The sequence below is a fragment of the Enhydra lutris genome, unplaced genomic scaffold, assembly GCF_002288905.1.
Source record: "Enhydra lutris kenyoni isolate GAN:26980312 unplaced genomic scaffold, ASM228890v2 scaffoldscaffold55, whole genome shotgun sequence".
Lineage (NCBI taxonomy): Eukaryota > Metazoa > Chordata > Mammalia > Carnivora > Mustelidae > Enhydra > Enhydra lutris.
Genome location: NW_019154139.1, coordinates 9789247 through 9810063, shown reverse-complemented (window position 1 = coordinate 9810063; position 20817 = coordinate 9789247). Strand labels below are relative to the sequence as shown.

The 20817-nt window shown below is 42.4% G+C and overlaps 1 protein-coding gene across 3 annotated transcripts; it reads right to left on the bottom strand.

Annotated features, from left to right (window-relative positions):
- Window positions 1-89: 89 nt before the first annotated feature.
- On the bottom strand, window positions 90-19714 carry LOC111157495 (DEAD-box helicase 17). Of its 3 annotated transcripts, none has more exons than XM_022518938.1 (13): window positions 19363-19450; window positions 14797-14947; window positions 14330-14429; window positions 13574-13707; window positions 13204-13269; window positions 11360-11501; window positions 10835-10995; window positions 10575-10747; window positions 10125-10235; window positions 9812-9873; window positions 8339-8386; window positions 4110-4346; window positions 90-3109 (listed from the first exon to the last, which is right to left on the bottom strand). In XM_022518938.1, the coding sequence occupies exons 1-13, from the start codon at window positions 19410-19412 to the stop codon at window positions 2604-2606; spliced, it is 1941 nt and encodes a 646-aa protein (XP_022374646.1). In that variant the 5' UTR covers window positions 19413-19450; the 3' UTR covers window positions 90-2603. The 3 variants fall into 3 exon arrangements, with proteins under 3 accessions (XP_022374646.1, XP_022374644.1, XP_022374645.1); XM_022518936.1 differs by having other exon boundaries at window positions 2604-3109; window positions 4104-4346; window positions 8339-8398; window positions 19363-19714; XM_022518937.1 differs by having other exon boundaries at window positions 2604-3109; window positions 8339-8398; window positions 19363-19649.
- Between the last annotated feature and the right edge of the window lie 1103 nt (window positions 19715-20817).

The following is a 20817-nucleotide window of genomic DNA, read 5'->3' as shown; positions in this document are numbered from 1 at the left end:
AAACTTGGTCTTGAAGCAAATAAAAAGTGTTTAAGACAACTACCACTGGACTCTAGTTGGAATTTTCAAGCAATAAAAAAGTTCACACCTTATTGTCAACAGTGTTTTATTTATACCTACAAAAGAAAACAAGATGGTATCAAAAGGACAATTTACAAACTAAGAAGAGTAACATAGCTCTTAGCATCCTGTGCCTGAACATCACGCATCTACACAGCGTTCAAGTCTTAACGCAACAGGAATGTGTTCAGAGACCAGCAAGAACGTGAACAGAGCACACTGATCCCGAGCAAAAGCCACCAACCTTTCAGATGAGAGAAGTCCACACAATGAATTGTTAGGGAGGAACTGGGGAGCAGCAGCCCCATAGCTTAAATAGTTTCACCCAGGACTGCAATAGAGCTAGCGTCACATGAGGACTCTTCTGCTCATGCTCTGAGGCAAAGGCAGAACCTGAATTATAAGTGACAGAGAAGCAGAAGAGTTACTCTAAAGCTACATAGGAAAAACTCTGCTAGATTTCAATTGTGCTCAGGCCACAATAGCTTTTGAGATTTGAGAAATATGCTGTTTTGACTTATGACCACAACATCCCTGGCGGAAAAAGGGAAGCAAGCAGCAGACCAAGTACCACATGCTTGCCCAGAGACCTTTCCCACAAAGGGATGCTTGAAGACCTGCAGAGATAAGGACGACACCCCTTGTGGTGGCACCTGTTTAAAAACAGTTTTGGTGTAGAAAGAAGTATCTATAACGGACTGGTCAGGGCTTAGACCAAAAAACAGTGATTTTCTTTCTTTTTGGCAGGGATAGAGGGGGCACTTTGGTTTTACAAGCACAGAGCAGTTTTGTCAAGTTTTCCTGTGCCTACCATCCTCCCTCAGCCTCAAATTGAAGAAGGGGGAAAAGGAAGTAAAGTTAAGAAGAAAATGGGGGGGGGAGAACACGTCGGAGTTCTTACATGCATACGTTTCAGCTTATGCTGGACAACCTACCTGTATGTTGCACATTCAACCACACTTTTCAGAACCCCTCAGAAACCATCCCTTCTCTCTCCCTGAAGAATTTTAAAAAGAAAAACAAAGAAAAAAATACCCAAGTATTTAGATATTATAAACCAGCAGGCACCCTCAGGCCTTAGCCGAAGGATGCAGTGGAGCGCTCCCCCTTTAACTACATTATTCACGAACACCCAGTAAGAGCACAACGAATTAATACTCTAACACTGGATATGGAAGAGGGTCTGGGGCTGTCTGATCTCCCTGTCCTGTTACAGTGAACACGAGAGCGGAAAACTCCTCCTAGGCCCATGTGCTACAGAGGTCTCAGTAAAACAATATCACTATGAAGGGGACAAACTCACCTACCTTCAGGAAGAAAAGTGAGGATTTAGGCTTTAGTCCTCTGTAACTTTCCTTAAGCACTACCTACCTGTAAAAAGCTGAGTGCAAAAGGATGCTGAAGAAAATTTGCATCCAAAAGCTGTTACAAAGCACTGCAGAGAAGAGTATGAAGAGAATTAAGAGCTTTCTTAACAGACCCCCAAGGTTCTTTATTCAAGATAATTTGGCCAAAAGGGCTGAGCAGCTAGCAAAGAGGTGCTTTCATTCTAGCTCTACAGGTAAGAATTTAGAAAGAAAATTTGCCAGAGTATATTCTGTTTATAATCAAAGGTGGTTTTTATACTGCGGGGTAAATGCATACTTAACTGGTTAAGTTACTTAACTGGTTAATGAATTTCCAGTGAGCATTTATGTTCATTCTGCTCCGAGCGGCTATCTAGTCGGAAAATGAATTTCACAGATGGTCCCTGGTTATGTAGGGAAGAGAGACAGGCAGCTCCCACCAGATGCTGAGATGCTACATTTAACCATTGCAATAAACACTTGGGGTTTTTAATTTAAAAGATACACTCAACTCAAAAATTCAATGTCTATCTGGACTAAAATGGTTATTTTTCAGTAATTGGGAAGGGGCAAGGCAGAATAGGAGGGAGACAAAACCAATCAGGAATTTTTTTTAAACTGTCAAATGCGCTTAACAAGCAATCAGCCGAAATGACAATGGCGAAGAAAGCACTGTCTTAACTCATCAGGCCTGAGGAACATTAAAAAACATTACAGAAAATGTGCGGGGAATTCCCTCTTGGATTTCTAACCCAGTAAGGAAAGCAACCTAAAGCACAGATGCCATCTTCTTCTGCAGAATTCAACCCTTTACCCTCCCCCCTACCCCCCCAACTCAGGACAAGAAAATGGGCTCCCACAAAAGGGCCTAATACCTTACTTTTTCTTTTAAGATGAAAAATAGCTCAAGTATCCTCAACATGCAAGAAGTTGGGGAAAAAAAAAAAAATCTCTTCCAGTCAGCTCTCTCTATATTGTTTTTACAAAATCTGTTACTGCAGACTGGATCATTTTGGTGGACAGAAGAAACCTGGCAGTGAATTCTAACTAATCTGCATGAAAGACAAATCACAATGGTTGGGGAAAAAATTAAAAAAGGAAAAGAAAGAAAAAAGGGGAAGGGGGAAAAAAAAAAAGGAAAGACAGCGTTCCTTTAAATGTAGTAAGTCTGCACAAGTCACTACCACTTGAGTGGTTTCATTTACGTGAAGGAGGAGGGGGAGGAGGAGGAGGGGGGTACTGGTAGGCAGTCTGCCCCATGTAACCTATCATACTGGTAGCTCCCGGAGGCTGTGCAAACTGTTGTGACATCAGCGGCTGTGGCTGCTGCCCAGACCGGCCTATCCCACTGAACTGCTGGCTAGAGCTCTGTGAACTTCTCCCAGTTGAGGTGGTGCTACTAGCCCCGTAAGTGCCAGCGCCATACTCTTGGGCTGTATAGCCACTGGTGCCATAGGCAGCTGCCCCATAGGTGCCTTGACCATAGGTGTATTGGCCTGCTTGTGCTCCAAAGGCAGAATTTGGACTTCCGTAGCCACTGCCGTTAGCATAACCGGCTCTATCGGTTTCACTACGATCCCGATAGCTGGCAGAGTCTCTCCGGCCACCATCTTTGACTCCTCGAAGCCTCCGGTCACACTCATCCTGATACATCAGATTGGGATTGTTGGCTGAAGACGTGGTCCGGTATCGAGAACGACCTCCTGAGGGGAGGACACGAGGTATTTTTAATGCCAGTAATGCCAAATATACAACCCAACACAACCAGATGCAAAAACTCTATGAGGTACCAAAGTATTCAGCATTCTTTCTCCATCTTTAGCTAGGCCAGCCTCCACATCAGTTACTTTGAAACTATACCCATAATTTGGTTCTTTAATAGGACATACTCAGAAGAATGAACATTCCACTCCTCACCATTTTAGGTCCTTTTCCCCTTTGAGGATTTACCAAGAAACACAATCTTCAAAATGCAGGAACAATGGGAAAGAAAGTTTAGGTGACTTACCACAGGTTAAAACACAAAAGACAAGCGGCTAAGTTCAGACCACCCTCCCCAGACCCTCTACTAGTACGCAGCGGTTCTCAAACGTTCCTTCGTGGACCTGATGGCATTGCAATTACCTCACAAGCTTTGGGATCCTAGGCACAATTCCAAACCCACTTAAAAAACAAAAACCTTGTTATTTAAGAAACCTCTCGGGTAATTTTAACAGCTTCAGCATGCAGTTCAGTTTGGGACAAAATGATAAAAACTGGTAGTCAAGAAGCTCTGATCCTAGTATATTTTGCAACTACCCAGTTTTCAGAGCCATGAACTACACCTGTTTCTAAGACCACAGAATAGTGTGAACTCACTCATCTCTTCCCCTGAAAAGCCAAACACCTAATATACACTGAGGCTTTTGAAGGTATTAAAAGCGACCAGAATTCAGCTTAATTCTGAACATGCACCGTGTACTTCAAAACACAAAGGACAGTTTTATAGCACCATCTACGGAAATACTGGGCTGCAAAAGGACAATCCTGACAGCACCCCTACCCTTCACGTGGTCTCACTTAAGAGAGATTATGAAAAACTACTAATCACTGTCCCCTGTTATTAAGCAACATACTCAAAAAAACCCCAAAACCCAAAAACGGCACAATAAGCACAGAAAGATACCTTGGCAGTACCTGGAAAACTCCAGGACTTACCCTTACCCCCTCCTCCGCCGCCTCCTCTGTGGTCCACCAACTGCATCAGTTTGGGATTGATTGCCTGATTAGCCTCTTCCAGCACTTTGATCAGCTCTCTGGCCTGCTTTAGGTTCCCTGGCGTGAAGAAGGTGTATGCGGTGCCCTTGTTGGTGCTACGGGCTGTTCGGCCAATACGGTGCACATAATCCTCTGAGCTGTTTGGATAGTCATAGTTGATCACAAACTTGACATCTTCCACATCTTCCAAGCCAAGGACGAGTCAGAGCGGAGGTTGGTGCGGCAGGGAAAGAGAAGGTAAAGGACATGCCAACAACAGGTGGGAAGCACGAATGCAGATGACAGCAAGAGGAAAGAAGATTAAGTTAGTAACCACTCTGAACAGGAACAAAAAAAGACTCATCCCAACAGAGTAAAAGAGGATTAATGATTCTCGGGACATGCACAGGAAGTGGCATCTTTATCAAGCTGTAAAACCCCAAGGGAATCCCATCCAACCATCCAAACTCCTGCCTCTGTATTTTAACCAATATACCGGCAGGAATCGTCACCAAATTCCGGTTCCTTTTCAACACTGGAAATGCAGAAGGTAAGTGGTACTACCGATAAGGTACAAGGTCAAATTACTTCTACTCTGTTGGGAGAAGCCTGGCAAAATCTACCAGTAGTATAACAAACTTACCTTTAAACCAGTCACAGAGCAAAATGAAAAAAGAAACTTCATATACTTTATTACTACATTTTCAAGGAGACTTAATTGAAATATTTAGTTTAAAAAATGTTTGCTCTCCTATTTTAAAAAACTCATCAAAGCCAAAGTTAAGTACACACCCATTTTCCATTGCAGAATTAACTGAATTAGCTTTCCCCTTTCAATTACAAGAGCACATTACACTAAAATTTCACTGTACTACCAAACCAAGCCCAGCTCTGCCAAATGAGGTGTTTTGTTTTTGTTTTTGTTTTTGTTTTTTGCTCAACTCAAGGTTATTTCAACTCAGTACTTGCTTCAATTATCGAAGATTGTCTACATAACCTGGGAAATTAAATAGCCAAAGAGGGTGGGAAAAACCATGAAACCTTGAGATACAGTTTAATGTTCTATCCACTGCTGGGAATTGAGTTCAATAACCTCCTAATGCTTAAAGTATGTAAATGTTAGTGTAATGCTTTCAGCTAAATGTATATTTTTACCTACTTAAACAAACAAATCTAATATAACAAAGAATCCTAATGTTTTGTGGAAAAAAAATCTGCATTTTACAAAGAATATTCAGAAAATATCCTAGATAAAACACAGATTTTTGTGATATAAATAATTAAAAAACATTCTCTGTTTGTTACCAGACCGATGCACACTCCCTCCTCCTTTGGGAAACCGCTGCAGCCGATCCCGTCTCTTTGCCTTTTATTTTTGGCGGCCTCCTTTCGAAAACTCCGCCTTCTGACACGGGACCACTGGAGCGCGGGGAGCATGCATCAAGGGTCCGTGGCAGTGAGAAGTCCCCACACACGCTCGCTCTGTGAACTGGCTTAGATGCTTCTCTGTAGCCCCATTTGGTTGCCAAGCGCCGGAGAACCTGGGTTCGGGTAAAAATTTCAGGTCCTCCAACGCCTCCCCCAAGGATAATTGGGGTGATTGTAGAAAAAAATAATTAATAAAAAAATGTAAGTTACATCCAAAGGGTCAGACTGCATCTATTGCCCAGACTGGATTAATTTCAGGGGAAAGGGGAGATGATTAAAAAAAAAAAAAAAAAAAAAAATTCAGCTGTTGTTAAAGGGCCTGTGAAGAAAGGGGCATGAATGTCTGTTTCTTATTACAATAAAGGCTCCTCAGTCTTTACTGACCCCTAAAGTCCTGAAATCACACCAGAAAGGCGAGAAGGCAGTTATCACAGGGGGCAGCGTGAGTCTCCGGCTAGGCTCGTTGATGCAACGAAGGAAAAACAAAAATGGACGGGGCCAGGATGGACGGGAGGTGGGGCATGGGAATCAGGCTCCATGGCCAGGTCTTCGGAGCTGGGATAACGCTCCTTAGTCAGTCCCACGGTGTCTGACCATGGGCAGCAGAGCAAGCTGAGGGGCTGCACTGAACGCGCAGATGTGTGCTTTCCTAGCAGAAAGCACTGGGGACTGGAGTCAACAGTTCAGAAACTAAGACCTGGGGGTATTTCTGGAGGGCTTCAACAGGGGACAGACATGGTGCCAGGTCTTCACACTAGAAAGGTGTCCTGTGTGTACACACAGGGCTGGCTCAGGGCACATAGGAGCAAGCGCAGAATCTGGTTTTCTCCAGTCAAGCCTGCCCTGATGTTACTTGTGCGCTGCCACAATATAATCTTGCTGCCTTTAGAGAAGATGCTGTAGCAGGATAAGAAATTGAGAAGTTAATGTTTTGGCCATCTGCCTAGGAGAACAACTTTCTGTCTGACAAGCCCTAGGACATGGCCTGAGCATCCGATCGCTAAGTGGGCGGGACTGAAAGGAACCAACAGGCTCATCTAGAGCGGCTTCGGGCCAATGCAGATTTGCCTCGGCCATGTACTGAGTGATCTGCAGCTGCTAGCAAAGCTTCTGTTAAAAAACAAAACAAAATAAATTCAATATTTTTAGTTTCACAGTGTGTAGTTTAAACAAAAAAAAAAAAAAAAAAAAAAAGGAAAAAATTAAAACTATCCCAGTGGAAAGGGACTAGTGGCTTCCTGAGGAGGACTACTGTAAAACTACGGGAAGTGAAGAACTTACCTGAAGGGAACATTTAAGAGGCCATCGCTCGACAGGAAGTGAAAAAAGGCCTGGTGACTCAGCTGAAAATTGCACCCCTGTCTGTGAGGTAGAAGCCTTCACTTTCCAGGATCTTGTAGGACCTTGGTCAGCATTCTGCCATTTTGGTGGGTTTTCCCCCTCCTTTTGATTTTTACAAGGCAGCAAACAAGGGGCCCGAAACAAGCACTGATGCTGAGTAACAAGAAACAGACTCAGGTACCTTCCCTCTCCCCTCACGTGGATGAGTGGGGGCGGGGTAAGAGTCTAAATTATTCTAATGGCAGCCAATTGATTTGGTTTAGAAATGCAGGGGGAAAAGGAACAAATATTTTTAATTGTCTAGGCAAGATGCACAAAGAAGCTACCAGCACATAGCAAGCCTGTTTAAAAACCACCATCACTGAAAGCTTTTGTGTAAACTGCTTTCAGGCCTCAGCCTCTTCTCCCAACAGGCCCGAGTTCTAACCGCACAGATCCAGACATGACCTCAGAGGGCAGAGACAAGTTCCAGTCATGGCTGCAGGTCACCACCTCTGAAGGAGGGAATGAGGAGTGCTATGTATAGAAAGCCTTCATTCTTTTGTACTCCGGCTGAACATTTATCCCCTTTATGTTAAGTACTGTAAGGGAATACGGTACTTCTCAGCTTACTAGGCAAGAAATTAAACACCTGCCAATAATTTAAAAATATCTTTGTGATAGAGATGTCATCTTTTTCTAATACAAAAGTTTTGAGTTCTACCTGTTTACCTCAGAATAATGGGATAAAGTACCACAAAATTGTTCTTTAAATCTTAAATCATAATGGGTGGAAAACTCCAGAAGAACACGAGCTTCAAATGAAGTTCTTAAATTGGGAAACAGCACACTGATCATATAGAGCATGGGTGGAAAGAGGGGATAACTGAGTGTCCATGATAATTTTACACCAGTAAATAAAATTGGGCAATGTAGACTTAACTGCTGAATGATAACGTATTTATAGACTTATTAAATCCCAAGAATATATTATGTTAGCATTCATGGAATTGGGCTTCCACATACACGTCTGGTACAGATAGACTGGTATTGGGAGGACAACTGTGGACACAGCTTTTATCAGCTAGGTTCAATCAGGCTCCTTCTACCCAGCCAGGAAAGAGAATAAAACCAGGAAGAAGCTGAGCTGTTCAACTGAATGTCTCCTGCCCCTCTAACTGTTTCCATAGTCATGCCTAGGCCCTGCTGCAGACCAAAGCCTATTTGTCAGGAGCAGGAAGAGACTTTGAAAATAAAAGGAAAAACAAAAGAACAAAAAAACAAAACCAAGGTTAAAAGAAGTTGGGGGGGGGGGTCACACTTTGTATTCTTCTCTTGTAAACAATTATCTCAACACACGTATATACAAACTCTAGTTTGAAATGACAAACAAATCTTTAAACCGAAAGATACATATACCATTGACAGAGACCCCTATCTATACAAACCTAGCCCACGGGAGGCTACATCTGTGGCAATGAGGATGGGCGCCTTTCCTGAACGGAACTCTGTAAAACAAGCAGAGTGCCAAGAAAGCCAAGTTATACAACCAAGGCTAAGTGGTTACCTTTCTAAAATGACCAAACATTCCTAACCATCTGGCCTTTTTATTTTACCAGGTTAAACTTCAAATAATGGTGTCAGAACATGCCAAACTCCTAAATTCAAGGGAAACCGTACTTCTTTGAATATCTTTATTATCCTCACTCGTAACAGAGGAACAACGGACAAAAACCCACCTCTAATAATGAAGTACTACTAACTGTGTAGCAATTTATAACAAAATTAAAATGAGCTAGAATTTTTTCCCCTGGAATTACGACACTGAGGTTACCTTCCAAATGAAATAAAGCCAAAAGTAGGGGGTGGGGGAGAAAGCAATTTTAAGATGTGGTATCAAAGGAGAAACACTACTTTCCTTTGAAATAACAAAGTATGTATATTAGTCTCTGCCCCCGAGTCCTGGCCCTGAGCTCCTAAAACCCTTGTACAGAGATGGTTAGGGGAATCTTTTATTCCTGGTTCCTGATACAGAGACCCCAAGTCCCTCAGAATTTCCCGAGTGATGAGAGTTGTCTTGTGCTGAGACAGTACTTGTGGAATCCCGGAGAGCTTTGGGATGGGGCTGGTCACGAGAAAAACCAAGCCATGCTTATAAGGGAGCTTGGAACTTTCAGCCTCACCCCCCATCCCTGGGGAAGGGAAGAGAGACTAGAGATTGAATTAATATTATCAATCAGGCCTATGCTATGTAGCCTCCATAAAAATCCCCAAAGTAGGAACATTTGGGTGGCATCATCCACTGAGTGTCCAACTCTTGGTTTCGGCTTGGGTCATGATCTCAGGGTCGTGAGATTGACACCCACATAGACTCTGAGCTCAGCGCAGAGTCAGCTTGAGAGTCTCTCTCCTTCTCCCTCTGCCCCTCCCCCTGCTCAACAGCTCTCTCTTAAAAACAACAACAACAACAACCCCCCCCCCCCAAACCCCAGAAGCATAGGGTTTTGGGTAATTCTCCAGGCTGATAAACACAAGAACATCAACAAGGACAAGATCTTATTAAATAAAGGGTGGTCTAAGTTATGAGAAAGTATGAACAGCTAGTATTACTGACCTTCAAGGACAGTAGAGATATGTTACAAAACGTCCCTAATACTCATTTAGCAAGAGCAAAGCTGGGCCAACTCTGGCCTACAGATTCAATCTGGCAATATCTGTCTTAACTATTTTACCACAATAAAGCAAGACTGTTTCTTTACATACTGCCTATGACCATCTTTTTGCTATTACATCAGAGCCAATGACTGTGACACAAGCCACTGTACAGTTTGCAAAGCAGAAAATATTTACTTCTAGACCCTTTACAGAAAGTCTGCCCATCCCTAAAACAGAATATGGACAATGTTCAGTTCTGAACTCACCATTAAGTACCCAATCTCTTTCTGGTTGACTCTTGTCTCCATGGATACACATAGCTGGCCAACTGTCAGAAGAAAAGTGACCAATATTTCAGAAATACTTTAAAGACAGGTGAACTAAACTTTAAAAAGCACTACCACACGGAATTCTCAAGGTTTATTAGGCTACATGAATAGATTACCCTGTCCATCTGAAGAGCTAAGTGCATGTCAGATATTACTGAAATAGCATAGAACATCCATCACACCAACTTACAAAGACCTACTGAACTGTATATATAAAACCTGTGGCTAATTACTTCCGCGCAGGACTCACCCATCTCTGCGCATCCTTCGAGTGAGGTCATCACAGCGTCTCTTTGTTTCTACAAATATTATTGTCTTATTTTCTTTCTCAGCCATTATTTCCTCCATGAGCTGGATCAACCTGAAGATGAGTAAAAATGCACACATTCAGAGCTGACCTCCCCATACATAATGTAAAAGCTACGTCTACAATATCAACTCCCCAAAGCTACAGTACTTTCTTTTCACGTTTTTTATACAGCTGATAACTATGTGAACTGGGACTTAATTTTAAGGGTGCAGAATCCTTGCTTGTAACCACAATGCTCTGGAGAATGAGATAAAGAATGGATAGTTGGAAAGCTAATGCTGCTTTTACTGTTTTGGGGCCTCAAAAAATTTCAGACTTCTTCAGTGCTTTAACTCTTGGGAGGATTATTAGGAAAGCTTTAACAGCATTATCGAAAGAGTAAAATCTTACTTGTGGTCTTTTTCACTTTCCATGCAGACATCCACAATCTGGAGGATGTTGTGGTTGGCACTCAACTCCAGATTGCCCACATTGATCTGGGTGTAATCCCGAAGGAAATCCTCTGCAAGCTGTCTTACTTCTTTCGGCCAGGTTGCACTCCACATCAATGTCTGCCTGTCAGGCTAGCAGGAAAAGAAAAGCTTTCTTTTAGGCTAAGGAACTGTGACAGCCAATGAGCATAAAGACAGGGTATCATCAGTTTTACACACCCTGATTTGGTCCACAATTTTACGGATCTGCGGTTCAAAGCCCATATCAAGCATCCTGTCAGCCTCATCCAAAACAAGGTAAGTACATCGGCGAAGATTTGTCTTTCCTGACTCCAGGAAATCTATCAGGCGTCCAGGAGTAGCTATACAGATCTCAACACCTGTAACACACCACCAAAGATGTGGCCAATTAAGAATTCTTTATAAACACTGTACCAGTCTCAGCTAAGAAGTGCCAGCTCTGGTGGCTGCATTCGATGCTACAGAGCACTAGCTGAATTTTAACACAATACTTGGAAAGCATGACGTTAACAGGATTTATGTATAATCATCAAATTGCCACAAAGTTTCAGTCTCTAACTACATTAGGCATTCCTTTAATAGCAATTTAACCACACCTGAGAATTTCTAAGCTGCTGAAACACTTTTTTTTCCCAACAAGAACCCACTATTTTATTTTCCTCTCCAACTTCACTCATAAAAACTGGTAAAATGAGAAAAACCACTAATTTTTTAAAAAATTACCTCTCTCCAAGTCTCGAATCTGAGGACCTTTAGGAGCACCTCCATAAATGCAAGTACTCTTCAATCTAGAACATTTGCCGTAGTCATCAGCCACCTGCTGCACTTGCTGGGCAAGCTCTCTGGTAGGAGCCAGAACTAGACACTAAAACAAACACACGTTTAAGACACCTACCCCAAGTTAAAAAAGAAAAAAACCCAAAAAGGTCATCTAAGTTCTTTCTGTATTGTCTAATCTGGTACTTTAAAATTATGTGAGGAGATGGGAAAGGCACAGGTTAAGACAAGTGCACTGGAGTGTGAAAAAAAAACGGAGTATTTAGCTTATGAAATGACACATGCTTATGATATGGGATTTACTTTTGATACAGGATGCATTATAGTCTGTATGCTATTTGAGTGGATTTACAGATTGTTACCTACTTTTAACTAAACAACTCTTACAAGATGAACAAGTGGCTTTAACCATGGATTAACTATTAGGAAAAAAACAAATGAATAAGGAAATAGCGAAGCAGATACTTCTCTGACCTCTAGCTTAAGCTCTTAGATGTGTAGGCAAAAACAATGACTTATACACAAACACCACTAAATTAGAACTCTTTGAAATAGGTTATCATATACGCTGTTAACAACACACCCTGTTCCGTGTACAAATACATGAGATATTAGCTAACAATAATGAAGCTAATTCTACTAGCCATAGGGAATATATTTCATATCACAAAGTAACATATTATCCTTTCTGTGAACCACACTGTAACAATGTACCTGTTTGTAAAAACATACCAAATGCAAGCTCATTTTTTTTTTTTTTTTTAAAGATTTTATTTTTAAGGGGCACCTCAGCGGCTCAGTAGTTAGGCATCTGCCTTCAGCTCAGGTCATGATCCCAGGGTTCTGGGATTGATCCCCGCATTGGGCTCCCTGCTCAGTGGGGAGCCTGCGTCTCCCTCTCCCACTCCCCCTGCTTGCATTCCCTCTCTGTCAAATAAATAAATAAAATCTTAAAAAAAAAAAAAAAGGTATTATTTTTAAGTTATCTCTACACCATCATGGGGCTCCAACTTGCAACCCTGAGCTCAAGAGCCAGTCAGGCATCCCTCAATTCTCAAAAAACAGGTTAAGAAGGTATTAAAAAACGTTCCATAACCACTACACACATTTTACACAAAGTAGCTTAAGTGAAAATAATCAAGCCAGAAAACCATACTGCCCTATAAACATTTACAAAAATATTACTTAACCCCGGCACCTGGGTGGCTCAGTGGGTTAAGTCTCGGCCTTCGGCTCAGGTCATGATCCCAGGGTCCTGGGATCGAGCCCCACATCAGGCTCTCTGCTCAGCGGGGAGCCTGCTCCCCCCCCCCCCCGCCTACCTCTCTACCTACTTGTGATCTCTCTCCCTCTGTCAAATAAATAAAATCTTTACAAAACAGTATTACTTAACCACAAATAATACACGGCCTAAATCTGACTTACATGTACATGGCAGGGACATCATTTCATACTTCCTTATTCCTCACAGAATCAACAAGCAATTCAAAACTGTATTAGAATTTACTGCAGAATAAATGCAGTATTATGAAGCAGTATGAAGGCAGTGCACATGGCGGTTAAGAGTAAGACTGGTTCAAATTCAAACTCAGCCACTAACAGCTGTAGGACTTTAGACTGAGCACTTAATAGCACTGTATCAAAATTTTATCAGTAAGGCAGAGGTAACTTCATTTCCAGGTATGGAGCGTGGGTTGGAGAATGAAATCCGAAAACACAGGCCAAGCACAGTGCCTGAAACACAGTTATCATTAAATTGTGCTTATTTTTAGAATTATGAACACACTTACAATTGGGCCATCTCCCCTTTCCAAGTACGGCTGGTGGTTAATATGGACAATCGCCGGCAGCAAATACTAGGGGAGAAGGGGAGAAAGAACAATAGTCTTTATTCCAAAACTAAGCCATTATCCTAAATTATCACAGTTAACTGATAACGCCTAACCGCAAAAGTGAAATCAGAACTCACAGCTGTTACACATTATGTGCAAGGTAAATTTGAACACAAAATACTTGCACACATTTCCCATAGCTAAGAAACCTGAAATATTACCTATACTATCTGAATTAGAATTTTTTAAGAATTAAGAATTAACAGGATAATCAGAATAGCAAAATAAGTTACCATCATGTTAACATTCCCTCGCTGGTGGTACCTACCGCCAGAGTCTTCCCAGAGCCAGTCTGAGCGATGCCCACCATGTCTCGGCCACTGAGAGCCAAAGGAAATCCCTGGCACTGAATTGGAGTTGGTTCTGTAAAGTGCTGATCCATCAACACGTCCATCACATATTCTGTTAAGGGAACAGATGTCAGCACTTTTAGGTACAACTAAAGACACAGCCAGAATTCTAAAAAACTGTTCAACTCGTCAAAGGAAAGATTTACCCAGCTTTGTATCTCTCCAAGAAAAGTGCCATTTCTTTCTTTAGTTACTTAATCTCTGACCTGCTGACTACTACCTCAGAGGATTGTTGCCTTAGCTATCTATCCCCCTTCCCTTCAATACTTTAAAACCATGGACCTAGCATCTCCAACAGAGCATGGGTACATGGTTGTTGGTCACATATTATTTGCCAAGTTATACCCAGCTAGAAAGCCAATTCTTTGTTTTCTAAAAGGCAGAGGCAAAACTTCTAGAGAAAGATGAAAAACTCAAAGTTTTAAAGAACTTATAGATAAGCATAAAAAAACTTATAGATAAGCATAAAAAACTCTTATGCAACAATACAGCATTTACTTCCAGCCTTGAAGTTAAAAAACAAAACAAAACATATATTACCATCTTTGTGAAAGGTTTCTACTTGCCTCTTCAACAAAATACTGAACCTAAATCAAAACCTTTAATAATCCATTACCCATATGTACCGTTCAATAAAAATTAACAATTACAATCCTGGTTTGAAGAACACTTACGTGGGAAGTTAGCATGATGGAAGGCAAATACAGGTTTAGGACAAACATCTCCCCCTCTTACTGTTATTTCCTTCTTTCGGCGTAGTTCATCAACCTCATACTAAGGAAGAAAACACAGTTTTAAAAAAAAAAAAAAAAAAAAAAAAAAAAGAGTAAGTTATTCCAAACATGCAAATCTTTATGTTCCAGTCAAGCTGAACAATGATTTAATCCAGGATTACACTGGAAAATACATCTCTAACAGCTGTAACAGCACTTTCAATGTAGCAAGTGATAAGAGTTCCATTTTCCCCATGAGAAAAACAGATACTCAGAAATATTGAAAGTAATCTGCCCACAGTAAGAACTAGGAAGAGGGAGAAATAGTGGAACTCGGGACCAAGTGCTCTTTCCATCATAGGCCTAATATGTCAACTTGGTCATTATTGTGTATAGAAAAGGTAAATAAATCAATCCCCAAAACTTACCGGAGTCAGCCTTGCCACTTCTGGGTGTTCTACATAAAAATTCTTCTCAAACTTGGGGAGCTCACTCAAATCCCACTTCTTTTTACGTAAACGCTCCCCAGGATTACCAAATTTCTTCGGGGGAAGGCCACCACCACCTCTTGCACCGAATCTAGAAACATCAAAATTTTTAATTTTTTAGTATTTTAAAAGCAATATACCTTAGGTGGCATAAAACAAGCAAAAGATTTTCTCTTAGGATACTACCAGCCCCCTCCAACAAGTATTTTTTTTTTTATTCTTATTCAAAGGTATGGAGAAAAAGTTTATAACTTCCTTTACTATCCAGTAATATTGTTACAGGTATGATTACAATAGCTGAAAAAATCAAACTCCTATGTTTAGAAAACTAATAGGGGTTACAACCATATTCTAGAATCACTGTAAAGGTTTGAAATTTTATTCTGCCTTTTATGGTATGATTTTTAACAATTTAACTTCTCCGACTCGTTTCTTATGTAGACAAAATACTATCACTTCGGAGACTGAGATGAAGATAAAGTGCTTAAGAAAGTATCTGGCATAGTAATCACTCCGTACAAGTTGGCATAACTGTATTCATTGAGCAAATAGTCACTGTACCAAGTAGTGTTTTAAGTGGTGCTGGAGATATTAAATTGAGTATAACAGAAGTCTCTATTCCTGTGTAATATTCAGACATATATGCAAGGGAAGACATTAGCTTATGTTCAAAATTAAAGGCAATACTGTAGACAGGTTAAAAAAAAATGTATTTCAAGCCCAGTCGCCCCACACTTGGAACAGTATCTTGAGCCTTTTATCACTCCTACTGCCTGCTAATCTAAAGAAAACTACTAGCTGCCGCCGCCCCCCCCAAGACTAGTAGGCTACTCTTCCGTTTAGTATGCTAATGAACAGCCAGAACTGTTTTATGACCTCTTTTTCCTCTTCATCCCCACCTTTCTGTTCCCAGGGAAATAGTATTATTAACTATAAATCTACCATAAAAAGTAAGTCTTAAGGTTTTACTTAAGTCCATTATTTTCAGTAATCTCTACACCCAACACGGGGTTCAAACTCATGACCCCAAGATCAAGAGTCACATGCTCTACTGAACCTGCCAGGCACCCCTTATTTAAGGTTTAAAAAAACTAACGTTTAAAGCCAATCTTTGTTTTATCTAACATTCCTAACAGACAAGTTCAACTGGAATACAAATGACCACCAGGTAAACTCACAATGTTCCAACTTTTCCTAGAACGTGGAGATGGGTCTTCATTTCCATACTTCAACCTATTAAAGTGTGGGGCATTGCTTCTTATACAAGTAGTATACACTTACACTGTGTTTTCATTCAGTTTCCTTACTCCTGAATTTGAATTTAACTTCCCTTTTTCACTCTAAGCCACTCATAACATCATCTTGCTGATGGTTCCACTTTGTAATTGACAGGCAGTAGCTGTATTATTTTAAAGGGTCTCAATTTCCTGGAATTCGAAGTGTTCCTAAAACTTACTCAGCTAGACACTTCTCTAAATACAAACATACAATGACGGATGGCGGGAAAATTTTCTTGGGACCACTAAGTGTCTTCACTGAATAGGTAGAACTTGATGGATTCCATTTACACTACTGAACTGGTAAGAGAGATCAGGAATCAAAACAGAAGCTAAGATATATACATATATTGAAGAAACCGTATCGATTACATCTTCACCTTGCCCTCAGGCCCAAAGGTCAATACTGAACAGACAATCATCTTTAAAGACCACCTGGATCAACTCCCCCCCTTTTTTTTACAAATGAAGCAACGCAGATCTGTAATAGGTAAGACAAGTTTTTAGATTGTTAGGCTTACAAATGAATCAACGCAGATCTGTAACAGGTAAGACAAGTTTTTAGATTGTTAGGCTTACAAAGAATTGTAATACCAATTTTTAGAGACTGTCACCCTAGTTTATAATAATTTACGTGGCTCCTAGAAGGTGCTGTTTCAATGCTTCTCCTGCATTCCAATGCTTCCGCATTCAAATGCTACCCGGACCTTAAACTAATGATCCACAAGAACACAGAACTCTGGAAAGTGACATTCCTTTTAAGGCTTATTCAAAGGAAGAACCGAGGTTTCTCCCATCTCTCTATTGCCCTGACCATTTAACCAAAATCTATCATTCTACACCATGGATGTAATTTGAAACACGGTTCTTTAAAAATACGCTGTCTTCCACCTTTCTAATTAAAGCTTCCCTCAATATTCAAGATGGCCTCTTACTCTTACAGAATTCTTGCCATCCTTCGAAGATGCACACATCCTAATCCCTGGCATACTATACTGTTCATTAAATATTTTGATTGCTTTGCAATAAATGCAGGTCTGAAGATTTATGTATTTACATGCAATTATCATGCTAGTTTAAATGCACAAGGCACACAACTTGGATTTTACATGTACACTGATCACACTTCCATTCCCTTTTCCAAATAATAATCCATTTCAGCTTCGTTAACATTCAGTTAAGAATACAGCTATTCAACCGGGCAATTCACAGACCTGTACCCCTGGGGCTAATAATACATTATATGTTAATAAAAAGAAAAATTTTTAAAGAAATAGTAATTTAAAAAAATGGAATATAGCTATTCAAATCATAAATGAAACTTCATGGTAAATGGAGAATTAGGACACAGACCTTACGAAAAACTGCCATTTTGTTTCAAGTTTTTAAAGCTTTTAAAAAAATGTCATCTGATAGTCAATATGGGGTTAAGTATGGATCAGTAATTCACTTTTTCAAATTAATTTTTATTGTTAAAACATATATGGTTAAACTTCTAAACCAAACACCCACATCTGAGAGAACAGAACATTATCAGTACCTTGGTAGCTCCCTGTACCTATTTCAAGTTTACAAACCCTGTACCTACCACCTCTAATTTTGCTTTTTGAGTCTTGTCGTATGTATCCTTATAGGTATTATCCTTTTTTACCACAACTTGCGTTTTCACTTGTGAGTCATCCGTGTTGATGTACGTTTTCTCTTTTCACTGCTGTATTGTATTCTACTGTATGGACACCCCCACTTTATCCAGACGTAATGGTTTCCAATACTGTCACAAACAGTGCTGGTAAAAACATTTTTGTCCATGAATCCCGGGGAACATACACAAGGATTTCTCTGGGCTTTACCGTCTGGGTAGTATAAAGCTTTAGAGAGGAATTACTGGGTCATTTTCTGCTGGGTAATGTCAAATTCTTTGTCTTAAGTGGTTGCACTGAAATTCACTTCTAAATATAGCTATACTGTGAAACACTAAGCAAATATTCCACTTCTGGCCCTCCAAATTTAACATTATGTATTTTCCTTTCTAACAAGGTTTACATTTTTTATTTTATAATTCGGGTGGTAATTGAAGTGCTTGTGACTAGAATGGGAGTCCTGTGTTTGAACCACAAAAGAATGTTTGGAGAAAGTATCATTAACAGAACACCTACTACTAAGAGACAATTCCGCGTAGCACCTCAATTCCCAAGAACAATGCAAAGTAAAGGCAATGACGATGCCCACTAGGCTCACAAGAAGGTCCAGGATTGCACAAGGTCATGTATGTATCAATAACTGGCTTTCCATTACTTTTTATCCAGAGAAAAGAGGTTTATTACAAAAAAGTAACAACACAGAGAAACACCAGTCTCTTAATCAACTTTTGCCTTTAACTGATGTTAAGATCTCAATCTGTTATCTGGGAAGACTTCAGGTTTAATCTTGTTAACTTTCAACTGTGGCATTATCCCATCGAAAACTTTCTAACCACGCTGGGAAAATACCCCAGGCCAACTGGAGGAAAAAAGAAGGCGCTATGGGGAGGAACCCTGTAGTAACAATTAAACAAACAAAAAAACCCCCTCCCTCCTCAAATATGATCATTTAGATGGTGAACAATTCCCCTGCTTCACTGTCCAATGTGCTCCCTTCGAATTATATGAAATACGACTAAAGGGGATTTAAAGATGTATTTAAACTAGGAATCAGGCTCTTGGTCGCTACTTTGCAGTGCCATTCACAGTCCTCTCTGGCGACAGATAACGCTAAGGGAAGCCATTTGGCATCAAGATTTTCCCAGACCGCACTCGGAGACCTCCTCCTCTTCTCAGCAAGAACATCCGTGTTTTACAGAGGAACGCGGAGGCCTGGAGATCAAATGACTTGCCCAAATCGGCGGGGCTCGAAAGCCGGGCAGCGAGGCGAGGCCCGGCCAGGTCCGCGGCGCTCGGGGGCAGCTCCCGCTCCCCGCCCCGACGGTGGTCCGCAAGAAGGGGTTGGGGCGTCGCTAGGCCGCCCCCCCTCGCCGGGTCACCCGTGATCCCGGGGCGCAGGCCCACCCACCAAACCGCTCTTATGTCCCAGGAACGCCTCGCCTCCCCTTGTCGGAGGCGTCGGTCCCAGGCCCGCAGTCCGCTCCAGGTCCCCCTCTCGGCCGCAAGCTGCGGTTCCCTCAGCAAACCACCTTCCCCCCCCCCCCGGCCCACGCACACTCGAGGCCTTCCCTCTCCCCCTCCCCCCTTACCCTCCACGGTCACGATCCCGGTCCCGGTCCCCAAAGCCGCCTCCGCGCATGGTCCCAAACGGATAAAGATCTGGGAGCGGGGCACGGATGGCCGGGCTCGGGAGGGCCTGCGGCTCCGGTCTGGTGACGACCGATGGCGGCGGCGCCTCCGCTGTTGGGGCGGCGGCAGGCGCGGCGCTCTCTCGCTCCGACGCGCTGTCTCCCGTCGCAGACGCCACCGTCGCCGCCTCTCTCGTCGGAGACGGGAGCAAAACACAGAGAATCGGGGTTATAAAAACAGTGGGTAGGTTTGGCTACGCTCAAACCCGGCAGTGCCGCGGTTTAGGCGTCTCCTTCCTTCCCAGCTACTGCACAAAATGGCGGCCGGCGCTGAGACTGCTCCAGCTTAACGCTACGTACGTCGGAGACGATACGTAAACAGCGTCTTAGAATAGCCCGAGGGCTTAGCGGAGTACTAAGGTTATTCTTGGAAGCACTTTACGTCACTTGCGCAGACGGGTACGTTTTGCAGTCAATAGAAGAAAAATAAAGTACGAAGCGGGCGTAGAGCTCTCGCGCCACCTGAACTAGAACGTGGGGTGGGGTGAGGGGGAAGAGCCTCCGGTGCGACGTAACATTCTTTGCGTCGTTACCCGGCCCACTATTGCGAAGATGCGCAGTGTGCGTAACGCATTCTGTTTGGAGAATAGAGGATTTTGCTGGGTTCCGAACGCGAGCCGGAACCCGGCCCTCCTTGTGCAAGTTGCTTTGCAGACACAATAACTGTCCTCCATATTGCAGTCGCCAAGTGTCAGGGTCTTCAGGTGTCTTAAGCCCGGGCAGGTCTTTAGGGGTCCCGGCTGGCGCTCGTAGATGGCCGCGCCAGCCTGGGCCTACGGTCACTGGCCGCGCGCCCCGGCGCCATTTTCTTTGGTTGCCTGTTGCTGCGCTGTTGCCGGCGGCCATGATGGATGCTCGTTGTCCGTTCTTTGGGAGGTGATCGGTTGAGGACGTCCCAGTTAGGTTAAAGCACTTCCTACCATCACTGAAGTGCATTTTCTGAGCAGAATATTTACACTGTCCCTGGCTGAGCACAGTTGGCTAACAACCAAAACGTGGGTAGAGCTGTTGAGGTAGACACCTGGGACCCTTGGTGGCCATTCCCCGGCCCTGCCTCAGGAGGCCCTGGCTGACCCTTAGCGCTTTCCCCAGATGAGAAGGGCTAAAAGCGGTGGCCCTTAAGACACAGAAAAGGTGAAGGCATAAGCACGTGTTTTTAATCAGGCCGGACCGCGTTCCTCTCAATTCCTTCCAACCTGGTTTCCAAACTAAGTGCTTCCTTCTCCCTCAAGCTGAACTCGACCGTCTCACGAGTCTGGCCAGATCGCCTCCACAATGGTCGAGGAGCTAAGGCCCTTGGAGAGCCGTTCATCCGACGTCTCTTTATCTCTACAGAGATACAGGGTGCCGGGGGGA

Bases quoted from the DNA above. Each gene is read 5' to 3' on its own strand.
- LOC111157495 (XM_022518936.1), bottom strand. From the start codon at position 19,412: ATGCGCGGAGGCGGCTTTGGGGACCGGGACCGGGATCGTGACCGTGGA. The intron at 13,270-13,573 runs GTAGGTACCACC...CTTCTCCCCTAG, and splicing joins GCTCTGGGAAGACTCTGGCG to TATTTGCTGCCGGCGATTGT. The intron at 10,748-10,834 runs GTGTGTAAAACT...TTTTCCTGCTAG, and splicing joins AAATTGTGGACCAAATCAGG to CCTGACAGGCAGACATTGAT.